This window comes from Limulus polyphemus, unplaced genomic scaffold (assembly GCF_000517525.1).
Source record: "Limulus polyphemus unplaced genomic scaffold, Limulus_polyphemus-2.1.2 Scaffold3203, whole genome shotgun sequence".
Classification (NCBI taxonomy): domain Eukaryota; kingdom Metazoa; phylum Arthropoda; class Merostomata; order Xiphosura; family Limulidae; genus Limulus; species Limulus polyphemus.
Genome location: NW_013668813.1, coordinates 14804 through 28986, shown reverse-complemented (window position 1 = coordinate 28986; position 14183 = coordinate 14804). Strand labels below are relative to the sequence as shown.

Sequence of the window (14183 nt, the reverse complement as noted above, 5' to 3'; positions counted from 1 at the left end):
AATGTCGTTAATTAAGTTTGTTGAACATGTTGACCCTTCTGTAACAAGCACCACAACACTGTCGTTAATTAAGTTTGTTGAACATGTTGACCCTTCTGTAACAAGCACCACAACACTGTCGTTAATTAAGTTTGTTGAACATGTTGACCCTTCTGTAACAAGCACCACAACACTGTTGTTAATTAAGTTTGTTGAACATGTTGACCCTTCTGTAACAAGCACCACAACACTGTTGTTAATTAAGTTTGTTGAACATGTTGACCCTTCTGTAACAAGCACCACAACAATTAATTAAGTTTGTTGAACGGTTAAAAGCACTTCTCTAAGCCTAATGACTTACTTGAAAACCATGTAGTCGCCCTACTTTCATCATGTCATTGGCAGCTTTTGGCACAACATGCATGATTTGGACGGCTTTTCTGAGATCCCCTACTTCTTCTTCCAACCCGGCTTTCTCGGTACATTTCAGAATATCCTAAAGAATCATAAGTGGTCGAAAAATAAAATAAAATAGAGCTAAACGGCTTTAATTCGTTATATCCAATTCACTTGTGAAATATGATTGTATATAATCCAACTTTGAAAACCTTTCTAATACATCTCTGTTTTGTAACTCAGAACTAGGTGTTGACAGACAAGGATGAGTTAATTGTAGACTACACGTTTCTGAAGAAGTTATATATTAATTCTACATAGTCAAGTAAAGGTAAGGACACTTTACCTTGAGCAAAAGTTGATATTTCATTATTCGCTGAACAGGTTTAATTAGCAAGTCAGTGAGCTGCAACTTGTGGCCAAGTTTTTGTCGAAGTTCCTATGAATCAAAGACAAACCTCGTCTCAAAGGAATTTACGAATAACTACAACAGCTTTCAGTTTCTAAAGATTCGATATATTTCATATCATATAAGCAGTGTACAATACTTAAGAAAGTAATTCCCATTCAGAAGTGGTAGTGAACAGAGTGTAAGATTCAAAATTTCTATTTGGATTCGGATATTCCAATAAATGGAGTACAAATTTAAAAATATATATATCCATATCCAGATATAAATGAATATTAAAGATCTAAAAGATACATCTATTGTAAGAAAGTTCTTTAAAATTAAATACCGGTTATAAGAAATTTATAAACATCCAAGTGTTTTTTTTTATAAACATATTACATGGTTTAATAAGCCAGTTCTCACACAAGAGGACGTAAACGAAGATAAAGTTAATTCAGTTTAAAATATAACCACTGTTTAATAAAATAACCAAATCTACTCGTTTACAAAATCGTCCTACGTACAAAATATCCTCACCACACAATACTATAATTAACAATAATTCCAGCATAAGACGGTTTTTGTTATTGGAATAAAACATTTAATATACGTACCTACTCTAAATATCTCTGTAAACAGAATCCAAGATTTAACAAGCCTATTTTCATCTTGTGAAGAGAAAAATATAGAATGTAACAAGTTACTTTTATCCAGGTATTACTGTAAACAGAATCCAAGATTTAACAAGCCTATTTTCATCTTGTGAAGAGAAAATATAGAATTTAACAAGTTAATAGAATCCAAGATTTAACAAGCCTATTTTTATCTTGTGAAGAGAAAATATAGAATTTAACAAGTTACTTTTATCCAGGTATTACTGTAAACAGAATCCAAGATTTAACAAGCCTATTTTCATCTTGTGAAGAGAAAATATAGAATTTAACAAGTTACTTTTATCCAGGTATTACTGTAAACAGAATCCAAGATTTAAGAATTTACCTACTTTTAACAGTCTGTGAAAGTTGAATAAAGTGTCTAACAAGAACATCTAAATTCAAAACTTTAGTAGAACATATTTATACCCGCAGAAAGTTTCTGTGAATTGAATATAAGGTTTATGAAGTGGATCCTATTCAAGAAATATCTCTCTTTCAAAGGTACAATATTTAAATTTATCCGTCTTCAGAGGCTATTGTAAACAGAATAAAATTAGAAATTTCCAATAAGTGGTGTATTCCGCCATGTTGGTTATTAAAGATTATTAGTTACATTTCCCTGGTGGAAAAAAACAACAACAACAACCAAAAAAACCTTCTCAGGCAAAGTTGTGCTGATTTTAAAAACACGATCAGAATAACAGACGTGTTTGCTAAATCTATGTTTGGTATATAATTTTATTTTAGAATAGTCGATGAGGGATCAGGTGGACTCCATCAACGTTTATAAACACATTTTTCTAAACCACCACATTTCTTGAAGATCCACAATGTGATTGATTTTGAACTTTTAATACATAAAATATGAATTCCACAAAACATTTAAACTAAAGTCCGTCAATATTGCAGCTTATCCACTAATTATTACGTATTCTACAAATAAAACTAAACAAAAGTCCGTCAATATTGCAGATTATCTACTAATTATTACGTATTATACAAATAAAACTAAAGTCCGTCAATATTGTAGCTTATCCCACTAATTATTACGTATTATACAAATAAAACAAAAGTCCGTCAATATTGTAGCTTATCCCACTAATTATTACGTATTCTACAAATAAAACTAAACTCCGTCAATATTGCAGATTATCCCACTAATTATTACATATTCTACAAATAAAACTAAACAAAACTCCGTCAATATTGCAGATTATCCCACTAATTATTACATATTCTACAAATAAAACTAAACAAAACTCCGTCAATATTGCAGATTATCCCACTAATTATTATATATTCTACAAATAAAACTAAACAAAACTCCGTCAATATTGCAGATTATCCCACTAATTATTACGTATTCTACAAATAAAACTAAACAAAACTCCGTCAATATTGCAGATTATCCACTAATTATTACGTATTCTACAAATAAAACTAAACAAAACTCCGTCAATATTGCAGATTATCCCACTAATTATTACGTATTCTACAAATAAAACTAAAGTCCGTCAATATTGCAGATTATCCCACTAATTATTACGTATTCTACAAATAAAACTAGTTATTTCGATTTTTTTCGCCTGTTCTGAACACACAGTTTCCTCAGTATGATGTAATATACAGTCTATGTTAACAGTATCAAAGTAAACGGTAACTTGAGTAACAACTGAAAATAAACCCTACTTGGAACACAGACATAACTATTTTTTAATTTAAAGATTAAACCTCGAAACAAAAGGATTCAAAACCGAGTGACTTATTAACCCACTGAAAAATATCAAAACCTGTACATTAATTTCTGACATTATCCAAAAGAACAGTTGAACTATCCTTACCTCAAAATAAGTATCGCCATGTTCCGAAACGATGTACTCAGATTTGGGTTTGTTCTGACAGAATACAATGTACATATTTAATCTCCTTTCGTAGCGTCGAAACAGACTACCCAGCCTCCAAGGTTCGTCTATACACTTCTCCAGCTCCCCTAGAAAGAAACTGAAAGAACGGGTTTCTAATTATGTATTTTAACACAAAATCTGTGATGTCTTAACAAACTATAACTCAGTTCTAGTTGAACAAATTCAGGTACTAACTCAGATGTCGATTACTCTCTCTGCTGTGTTTTGAGGCAATACCAGATCTTGTTAAAATTGTTGTTTTTTTTTTAAATTTATAAAATGCGTAAGTTAGAAACAAACATTTACTAGATCAGTTCAGAATTTTAAGGTTTAAAAAGAATCACTACTTTACTACTCTGTTTAAAACAAACAAACGAACTTCAGAACCTGTGAGTATCATTTATCACAATAAACAATTTAATATCAGAGTAAACAGAACCTGTGAGTATCATTTATCACAATAAACAATTTAATATCAGAGTAACCAATTATGTTAAAGAGTTTGATAAACAATTTAAACGTCAGTTTTTGTATATTCGAGAGTTTTAAGCATTCTAACTTGTTTGACAAACTGCAGTTTAAAAGTTTATTCTACCTAAAAACTTACTCTCTATGCCATTCATATATTGCTTCAATATTGCCAAATACTATTTTATCTCGACCGTTTTTCAAGTCTTCAGGCATCGGAACTTCGCCCGATTTCATCAATGCTATATACCCCTATCGATAAAAAAAAACATATATTGAATTATGAAATATTAACCGTTCAAAGTTTATTGACCTTTTTTATTAGTAATAATTGTGTATAATTTGATTGGATAATAATAATAATAATAAAAATATATTTAATATATATTTCTCTAAGATGTTCTTCCATACTTAATAAGGCGCGAGTTGAGCCGAGTTCGAAACCACAAAACGTGCCCCCACCCCTCCAGTAGCTAAGCAGTAAGTATTCAGGTTTCCGACGCTAAAAACTGGGGTTCGATACCCGTGGTGGGCAAAGCACAGATAGTTCATTGTATAGCTTTGTGCTTAATAACAACAACAACCACAAAATGTTCCCCGCACTTCAATCTGTGGGTGCATTATAAGCGTGACAGTCAATCATTTAGCGTAGACGGTAGAATATTTGTGACTGGTCATTAGTTCACGATTAGGTGCGGCAGCTGTTGATAGCCTTAGTAGCTTTGTCATAGATACAAAAATACAAACCCTAAAACCTTATTCTGAAATGGCTCTATCACCAAGTCTCGTTATCTCTCGTAATGTGCGTTGACAGAACAGCAACATAGTACACATTATCAATCACTATTCTCTGTAAAAAATAAAATGAACTAATTGGATTATTAAGCCGTTCTTATACTTTCACCTTATCTTACAACTTTGGACCGAACAATGGTGTAAGAAGCATTGTTACACAATCAAACACTGTAGTCTGACTTGCAATCAGACACGGTAAACACTAGACTGTGCTTATGATCTGTCTAAATTTGTATTATGCCTAACTTCAAACTAATTACCATCAAAAACTTTACTAAATCGGATAAAAATATTGTTTGCTTGTTTTGTTGAATTTCGCCCAGAGCTACTGCGCTAGCAGTCTCTAATTGTGAAGAGATGGAGTATAGGTAAGGCAGCTAGTCAACACCACCCACCGCCACCTCTTGGGTTATTCTGTACAAACGAAAAATGGTATTGACCGTCGTATTATAATGCCCTCACGGTTGAAAGGACGAACAAGTTCAATAATACGATTAGAACCCGCAGGTTGCAAGTCAAGGCCCTAACCATTAGGCCATGCTAGCCATTACATAAAAAAAAAATAAACCAGAGGAATACAAACAATTATTTTGATAGGCTATGAATAATTCTTTGTTAATCGTTTATAAACGCACAAACCCTGTAGTTAAATTAAATTAAATTAGGTGTGTGTGTGTGTGTGTGTGTTCAAAATGAATTATGATAAAACGTTTATGTTGTTTGAGAATAAATAAAATTACATTGGCCTTATCAGTAACCATAAAAACGTCACGTCGAGTGTCTGACAACTCTTGAAACCGAAGGATAGAAAACTTGAAACCTGATTTTGTGGCACGAGAAAGGCAGTTTATATAAATCCGTTAAAAATTATTTAATTTTGAGGGTCATAACCAATTTCGATTATTCGAACATATACTTAGAGAAGTGGCCCGGCATGGCCAGGTGGTTAAGGCACTCGACTCGCAATCTGAGGGTCGCGGGTTCGAATCCCTGTCACACCAAACATGCTCGCCCTTTCAGCCGTGGGGGCGTTATAATGTGACGGTCAATCCCACTATTCGTTGGTTAAAGAGTAGCCCAAGAGTTGGCGGTGGGTGGTGATGACTAGCTCTAGTCTTACACTGCTAAATTAGGGACGGCTAGCGCAGATAGCCCTCGTGTAGCTTTGCGCGAAATTCAAAAACAAACAAACTTAGAGAAGTGTCAGTATTTAAAAACATAAGATGTATAATGGCAAGCAAACGAAATCACAAACCTCCACTATACTCCCAAGATCCTTTACGTAATCTTGCTCTGTGTCCACAAGTTCTTGAATGGCAAACCTGAGTGAAAGAGACCAAGTTCCTTATGTTCTTTCGTTTATAGTTGGTTGTTAATAAGTTCTATAACCAACCTGTTTCCTGTCATGCAACTTGCATGATGGCTGCAGTCATAAAATTTTGTTCACGAAAACGTCGCTTCCTGTGTTTGACCTGTGACCCTGAACTTCTAAAATTCTGTACAACGACTTTTTCTTAAACTTATGAAATAAAAAATTAAATTATATAAAAAATAGATCGCTATAAAGTGCTCTTAATTTGATGTTTGAAAGAAGACTGATTAAGAGACATTGGGATCGATGAAACAAACATTAGTTCGAGAGTTCCAGACTTATGAGGATTTTCAATGTAATTAGCCCGTACATCAATTGGGTGGAGTCAAGCATCGAAAGATATTGATGTCCCCAGTGCCATGATCACGCCTTAACTCTGGGTACGAGAATTCACAAGAAGCTCTTACAATAAAGTGTTTCTAAATATCATATCGGTTTCGTGTGATATATTTAGGCTTATGTCCCCCAACATCATGATCTTGCCTTAACTCTGGGTACGAGAGTTCACAAGAAGTTCTTACATTAAAGTGTTTCTAAATATCATATCGGTTTCTTGTGATATATTTAGGCTTATGTCCCCCACCATCATGATATTGCCTTAACTCTGGGTACGAGAGTTCACAAGAAATTCTTACTTTACCCTATTTCTGGTATTATTTCAGTTTAATGTGAAATATTCAGGTTGTAACAGATTAATATGATCATTAGGAACACATTTTGAAGCTAAATGACACATTGTTGACTTTCCTTTGTGAAGTATGAAAATGTTAGATTATTCTTCTAATCTTGATTTATTGATGGTAAACTACTTAGATCTTTAGGTTTTGTTCATGAGATCATGTTAAACTCAATAGAAGCAACAATATAATTTAATCTATAATTTTATAATAACTTAAACGCCTCTCTTTTTTTTTTCCAACTTGTCACCAAAACAAAATTTTTATTTCTAATTAAATTTCTAATTTTCTGACGAAAAAAAAATGAGGTCGTAATCTAGCTTCAATTATATTTATTGGTCAACGCATTGAACTTGCATTAAAAATCACAATAAGATTTTCGTAAAGTATTTTAAGCCCTTTACTAATTTTAAAAAGAGACAAAACATAATAAATTAACTTTATGATCAGTTTGTTGACCCTTTTAGTTTTATTTGTTCAAAAACGTTGTATGGTTGAAAATGTTTTTTTTTTCTCAGTACATTGATCAATGCTCAAGAACAACGAGATATTTATTGGAAACACAGACCTTCTTTGTTCAATAGCCTTCTCACGTACGAGGTTAGGCTCGTCGCAGTCGAGTGAAGACTGGAAAGTAAAAGTATTGTACTGAGAATAGCCACTGCTGTCACTGCACAACTGGACGTCTGGATCTTCATCTGAAGGATCCTTTTGTTCCGTGCTCAGAAAAGATCTCCCAGAAGATGTCTTCTGGAGCTGGAGTTTTTTCATATCCTCTGAGCTGCCAACATGGTTTTCCTGCCAATAGAATCCAATACAATTGATAAGAAAACACTAAACCAATACTACATCACTGTCTCATTACAAGCCATATCACTGCTTTATTATTTTTAGTATTAATGCTCTTAAGAAAGTAATACCCTGATTAAACTTTCACCAGAATGCTGATACTTCAAAACGAATATAAGCTCAACAACCCCAATTTCAGCTTTAATGTTATTCTACAATGTTTTCATACCTGATTAAGACTACAAATTCTATCACATATTTCAAGTACCTGTAAGTTAACAAACATGCTTAAAGAATAAAAAATACGTTTCGGCAAGATAAAGTCAATAGATTTTTAAATTTCGAATTAATATTAAAACAAAACTAATGTGGATTAATAAATTAATAACTTTAATGTTATTCACTCCAATTAGAATCAACAAGCGAAATACGAACAGGATCGCAGAAAGTATAGTCAGAGCTGAATAATTAATTACCAGTGTCAGCGTTGTCTTTTTGTATTCTCCAGTTAATAGAAGAAAAAAAATATATAACTTTTACCCCTATATAAAAATAGAAATATAGATTCTGAGAAAATGTATCTACTGTTTGTTTGTTTTGAATCACCACCCACCGCCAACTCTTGGGCTACTCTTTTACCAACGAATAGTGGGATTGACCGTCACGTTATAACGCCCCCACGGCTGAAAGGGCGAGCACGTTTGGTGTGACGGGGATTCGAACCTGCGACCCTCAGATTGCGAGTCTATAACACAACATTTCAAACAAACAAGCTAGTTATGTATCGTACATTGTAACGTTTTATAACACAACATTTCAAACAAACAAGCTAGTTATGTATCGTACATTGTAACGTTCTACAACACAACATTTCAAACAAACAAGCTAGTTATGTATCGTACATTGTAACGTTCTACAACACAACATTTCCAGGACATAGAAACAAGGCAAAAACAACAAAGAAATAGTGGTAAATAGTCAACTTTTGTTGTTTTCAAATATCTAATTGAACCATATTACCTTTTCGTCAAGTGTTTCAGGAGATGAAAGTGACACTGTTATTGGGGAGTTTGTGTAGCGCTCTCTAGCTTTTACTTGCCCTGGAAGCTGTACATTTTGTCCTTCTTCGCCGCTAGGCGAGTCTCCCAAGTCGAGAGATCGTGACTTTTTAAGAAAACGTGACTTAACTGGGGAAGATTTCTGTAAAGAAAAAGTATTACACTTTAGTAAAAATACTATGTTAAAGTTGCTAATTTTCATATAAACAACGTCATGGTTGTATAACCACTAAATCTCGTGCTCTTTGTTCAGATATTAAGTTTATATAATTTTCACTGAGAGACGTTTATTTGTCAAATTTCGCATAAAGCTATTTCGACGGGTATTTGCACTTATCATCCTTAATTTAGAAACGACAGATTAGAGGGAAGGCAATAATCATCCCTAATTTAGAAACGACAGATTAGAGGGAAGGCAATAATCATCCCTAATTTAGAAACGACAGATTAGAGGGAAGGCAATAATCATCCCTAATTTAGAAACGACAGATTAGAGGGAAGGCAATAATCATCCCTAATTTAAAAACGACAGATTAGAGGGAAGGCAATAATCATCCCTAATTTAGAAATGACAGATTAGAGGGAAGGCAATAATCATCCCTAATTTAGAAATGACAGATTAGAGGGAAGGACCATAATCATCCCTAATTTAGAAATGACAGATTAGAGGGAAGGACCATAATCATCCCTAATCTAGAAATGACAGATTAGAGAGAAGGCAATAATGTGTACGGAGGAATCGCGGATCACCCTGGCACTTAATCACTAGGCCACTCCTGACCTAAATACGACATTATTATTATCTAACATACTTTAGAAATAAGCTAGATTTTTTGTTTGCCTGCATTGTGTTGGATCTGTTGAACAGGATACCGTTTTCAGTTACAAACACTAATATTAATTACCTATTTAAATATCTTAATCGTGAAACTACGTAACTCATTAATAATACATAAATATTAATTAGCTGTTTAAGTATTTTAATCGTGAAAATATAACTCATTAATAATACATAAATATTAATTAATTGTTTAAATATCTTAATCGTGAAACTACGTAACTCATTAATAATACATAAATATTAATTAGCTGTTTAAGTATTTTAATCGTGAAAATACGTAACTCATTAACAATACATAAATATTAATTACCTGTTTAAATATCTTAATCGTGAAAATACGTAACTCATTAATAATACATAAATATTAATTACCTGTTTAAATATCTTAATTGTGAGAACGCCTACCTTATTCATAATACACAAGTATTAATAACTTGTTTAAATATCTTATTCGTGTAAATACATACCTCAGCTGAAGCACTGGTTTCGTGGTGGCCACCTAGCGATGAAGACTTGTTCCCCATATCGATCTCCCCTCTCGGTGACTAGAACAAAAACGAAAACATCACGTTTTATTGTTGTTTTTCCTTCGTCAGATGGAAATATGTAAACCATTTTTTTTCTGATGGTTTATTCACCAGAAAACTTGTCTACGGATAAAGCAGCAAATAGAGGCGATTTAATTCAAAGATTTGATTGACAGCCTTATCTTCATGCTAACTTGTGTATAAACAGATAACTTGTAACGTAGAGAAGCTCAAACATCGGTTATCACACCAGATTGGTGTTATTACAGTTGAATCTAATGACAGTTTTCTTATATACATTGACAGCCTTATCTTCACGCTAACCTGTGTATAAACAGATAACTTGTAACGTAGAGAAGCTCAAACATCGTTTATCACACCAGATTGGTGTTATTACAGTTGAATCTAATGACAGTTTTCTTATATACATTCTCAAGAGCGTTCTGTAATTTTTTATATGTAATGAACTATGACATATGAGCATAATACACGCAGATATGTTTATAACACATTTCTTTATACACCACAGGTAGCTAATTAACTGAATGTTTAGGTCAGCTTACACAGAAAGAAGCACTGCTTTTATGTAACTAAATGTTTATGTGAGGGGTTTTTAGAAGGTTACATTTTGATCTTGTTTTGTCCGTGGGTCTAAGTCTGATCACATTTTGAGTTGAACCTGCATATTACATCATATTAAGTTTTCCTTCGTTCACGTCCAATCTAAAGAACTGATAAAAAATTTGGGGAAGTCACTCATAGAATACACAGGAAACACCAACAGTAATTAGCGAGCATAATTACATTGGCGATATTTAATTTTTTGCGTGGATGACCCAGTAAGGATAAATAGTTTTAAGAAATGTGTTTACATAGCAGATGGGATCCATATAGATACCCCTCTAATCTCCCCCACCCCCCCCGGTAATTTACAGGTTAAACAACGAGTTTAGCGATGAGTAATGTCCACAGGTATAAGTGGTCCTAATATTTGTTGTTTTTTTTTGCATGAAATAAAGCGGCAAGTTTACGGACTTACAAAACTAAAATCCGGGATTCGATTCCCCCGTTGAACACAACGTGCCCCCAAAACAAATAAGCAAGCGTAAAATAATCGACGATTAAAATAAAAAGTCTTACCAGAATAATTTCATTTATAATGGGTTGATTTTTCAGGAACAAGAGGGAATCTTCAATAGCCGCGGCTGTAATTAGATTTCAAATCGGTCAAGATATGGAGCTATGAGTTAAAAATTTGTATTTGATGTTGTTGTTGTTGTTATTGTTTTTGAAGATAAGCACAAAGCTACACAATGGGCTATCTGTGCTCTGCCCACCACGGGTATCGAAACCCGGATTCTAGCGTTGTAAGTCCGCAGACATGCCGCTGTGCTACTGGGGGGCATTTGTAAAAAATAGATAAAATCTATTTGATATGATTTTACTTGAGGGGGCTTAAGAGAGTAGAATACTTATGTCAAGATTAAGTCACGTGGAAATATGATAAAAAAAAAGTTAAAAACTCGTCTATTAAACTATGTTTAAATATTATTTGATAATTATAACCGAAACTGAGCAAATTTTATTAATAGAAATAAGAACATTTAATCTTGGTAATATATCTTGCAAGAAAAACAAACAAACAAACAAAATCTTGTCGATTTCATTGTTAGTAAATAGTATAGGTTTAGATTTAATTTTAAACACAAAGAAAAACTTACTCGTGAAACTAATCTCCTCTATCATACATACAAACTCATATATATCTGTCTGCTCACCGATGTTTATATAAAGAATTTCTATTTTGTATCTATAGCAAAGTTACTAAGGCTATCTGCTGCCGTCCCTAATTTTGAACTACCAACGAGAGTGAAGGCGGCTAGTCAGAAGCACCCACAATCTGTGTTGAGGGATTGACTGTAACTCTTATAACGCACCCACAGCTTTAAAATACGGAGACTATTTTCTGGTATTACACAGTACACAACCACCGAGATTCAGAGCTCTATCACAAGGCCAACCCTGTATCAATAAGTTTTTGTTTGGATATATTTATCAACTAGAGGATGTATTTTTAATACTGATGTTCAGCCCTTACTAAGTTGTCCAATACTCCCAGAATGATGAGAGGCCTGCTACAACCTCTACATTAAATTGGAGGACCACATTAAGCTTGATAAAACGTTTCGTAATACAAGTGTGCTATATCCATGATATAGTTTATTTTTAATACTGATGTTCAGCCCTTACTAAGTTATCCAATACCGCCAGAATGATGAGAGACCTGCTACAACCTCTACATTAAATTGGAGGACCACATTAAGCTTGATAAAACGTTTCGTAATACAAGTGTGCTATATCCATGATAACATCTTCATTCTGAACGGAAATCACCACAGAAGATTTATCAACCAGGAAAAAGGTGAATCAAAATGGTTTTGATGGAGAGTTTTGTTAAAAGCAGACAACCATCATAGATCAACTTCACAAATGATGGGTGAATGCTTCCTTGCCATTTGGCCTTTAAGGTCATTTTCTAGGTCATTAGGTCAAATAAGGTAAATTTTGGGTAATATTAAAATATCTTTGTTTAAGTCAAGGTTTCTTAGCAAAAAGTCTCCTCTTCCCAAGTGAATCGGCGATAAGTCAGAAGGCTTATAACGCAAAAAAAACAGGTTTCGATACCCGAGGTGGACACAACACAGATTGGTTATTGTGTAGCTTCGTGCTTAAGAACAAAAGAAAAAGCTCAGCAAAAATAAGTGAATAATATTTAAAATATTAAAGTTGGTAAATTAATCTGTAATTATATCGGTAGGTTAACTAATTAAGTCAGTATCTTTGTAGTGAATATTTGAATTATTAAAAAGACAGTAAATTAATCTGTAATTATATCGGCAGGTTAACTAATTAAGTCAGTATGTTTGTAGTGAATATTTGAATTATTAAAAAGGCAGTAAATTCATCTGTAATTATATCGGCAGGTTAACTAATTAAGTCAGTATGTTTGTAGTGAATATGAAACGGTTTTTTTAATTGGGCAAAGACTTGATTGACACATGCGTTTCTATTTTATAGAGCATTTTCTAAATTTAAGATCACATTCAAAATTTGAGAAGTAAATTTCCAAAATCCACATATAAAAACGATGTCGTTATTAAAGCAATATTCTTAACATATCTTTAGAAAGGAGTATAAATGGAAACAGAAACCATAAGTAGATTTATATAGAAGATAAAAGCAGAGAAAACAATTATATTATATATATATAGTAGCTGGAGTACCCGTTGAACGGGTGGAATATAAACTCGTTTGTAACATATGATAGGAAATTGTGTTTCTAGCTTGTTTCTTAACACAATAAACAGTAAAAGTGTAATAAAAATACATAAAGGTACCAATACTGAAGAGAAAGACGTACTGTTTTCAATAATTCTAACAATAGTGGTTACATAGTTCATTCTAATGCTGAGGGGTATACAACATCCGAAATTGGATGTGAAAGTAGAGGGGGTACAACCCCCATGCCCTTTCCTATGTCATCCTGTATCATTGTGTCAAGTTTAGTGTTAATTGACCAAGAAGTGTGGAAACGTATAAGGAACAGATACACATACACAAATATTGACGTTTATTTATTTAGATATTTTAAGGGGCGCTGGAGAATAACGAACAGTGAAAACTGTTGCTTATTTGTTTCTTGATAAGTAAACAGTAGATTATCTGTTCTCTTTCAATAACGAGTACTGAAACCCGACTTTTAGCGTAATAAGTATTCATACTTGTTAATGTGTCACCAGTAGCAATACTGAAACCCGACTTTTAGCGTTATAAGCATTCATACTTGTTAATGTGTCACCAGTAGCAATACTGAAACCCGACTTTTAGCGTTATAAGTATTCATACTTGTTAATGTGTCACCAGTAGCAATACTGAAACCCGACTTTTAGCGTTATAAGTATTCATACTTGTTAATGTGTCACCAGTAGCAATACTGAAACCCGACTTTTAGCGTTATAAGTATTCATACTTGTTAATGTGTCACCAGTAGCAATACTGAAACCCGACTTTTAGCGTTATAAGTATTCATACTTGTTAATGTGTCACCAGCAGCAATTGAAAGCTAAATCCCTTCTTTTTTATTTAAAGCCCAAAACAAAGCTGTTGTTTAACAAAACAGGCTCAAGTTATTAGGTCAAGTTATCAGCTCAAGTCATTAGGTCAAGTTATTATCTCAAATTATTATCTCAAATTATTGGGTCAAGTTATTAGCTCAAGTCATTAGGTCAAGTCATTAGGTCAAGTTATTAGCTCAAGTCATTAGGTCAAT

General features: G+C 33.2%; 1 protein-coding gene across 1 annotated transcript in view; it reads right to left on the bottom strand.

Annotated features, from left to right (window-relative positions):
• LOC106468881 (rho guanine nucleotide exchange factor 25-like) overlaps positions 1-14183 on the bottom strand; it is a 28851-nt gene that overhangs the window by 8106 nt on the left and 6562 nt on the right. The window contains exons 3-10 of the mRNA XM_013929330.2: positions 9794-9871; positions 8448-8627; positions 7207-7436; positions 5845-5911; positions 3934-4046; positions 3264-3423; positions 722-814; positions 341-475 (exon numbers count right to left, since the gene is read on the bottom strand). Of these exons, the coding sequence (XP_013784784.1) occupies positions 341-475; positions 722-814; positions 3264-3423; positions 3934-4046; positions 5845-5911; positions 7207-7436; positions 8448-8627; positions 9794-9850 (1035 nt within the window). The 5' untranslated portion in view covers positions 9851-9871. The remainder of the gene's footprint in view (positions 1-340; positions 476-721; positions 815-3263; positions 3424-3933; positions 4047-5844; positions 5912-7206; positions 7437-8447; positions 8628-9793; positions 9872-14183) is intronic.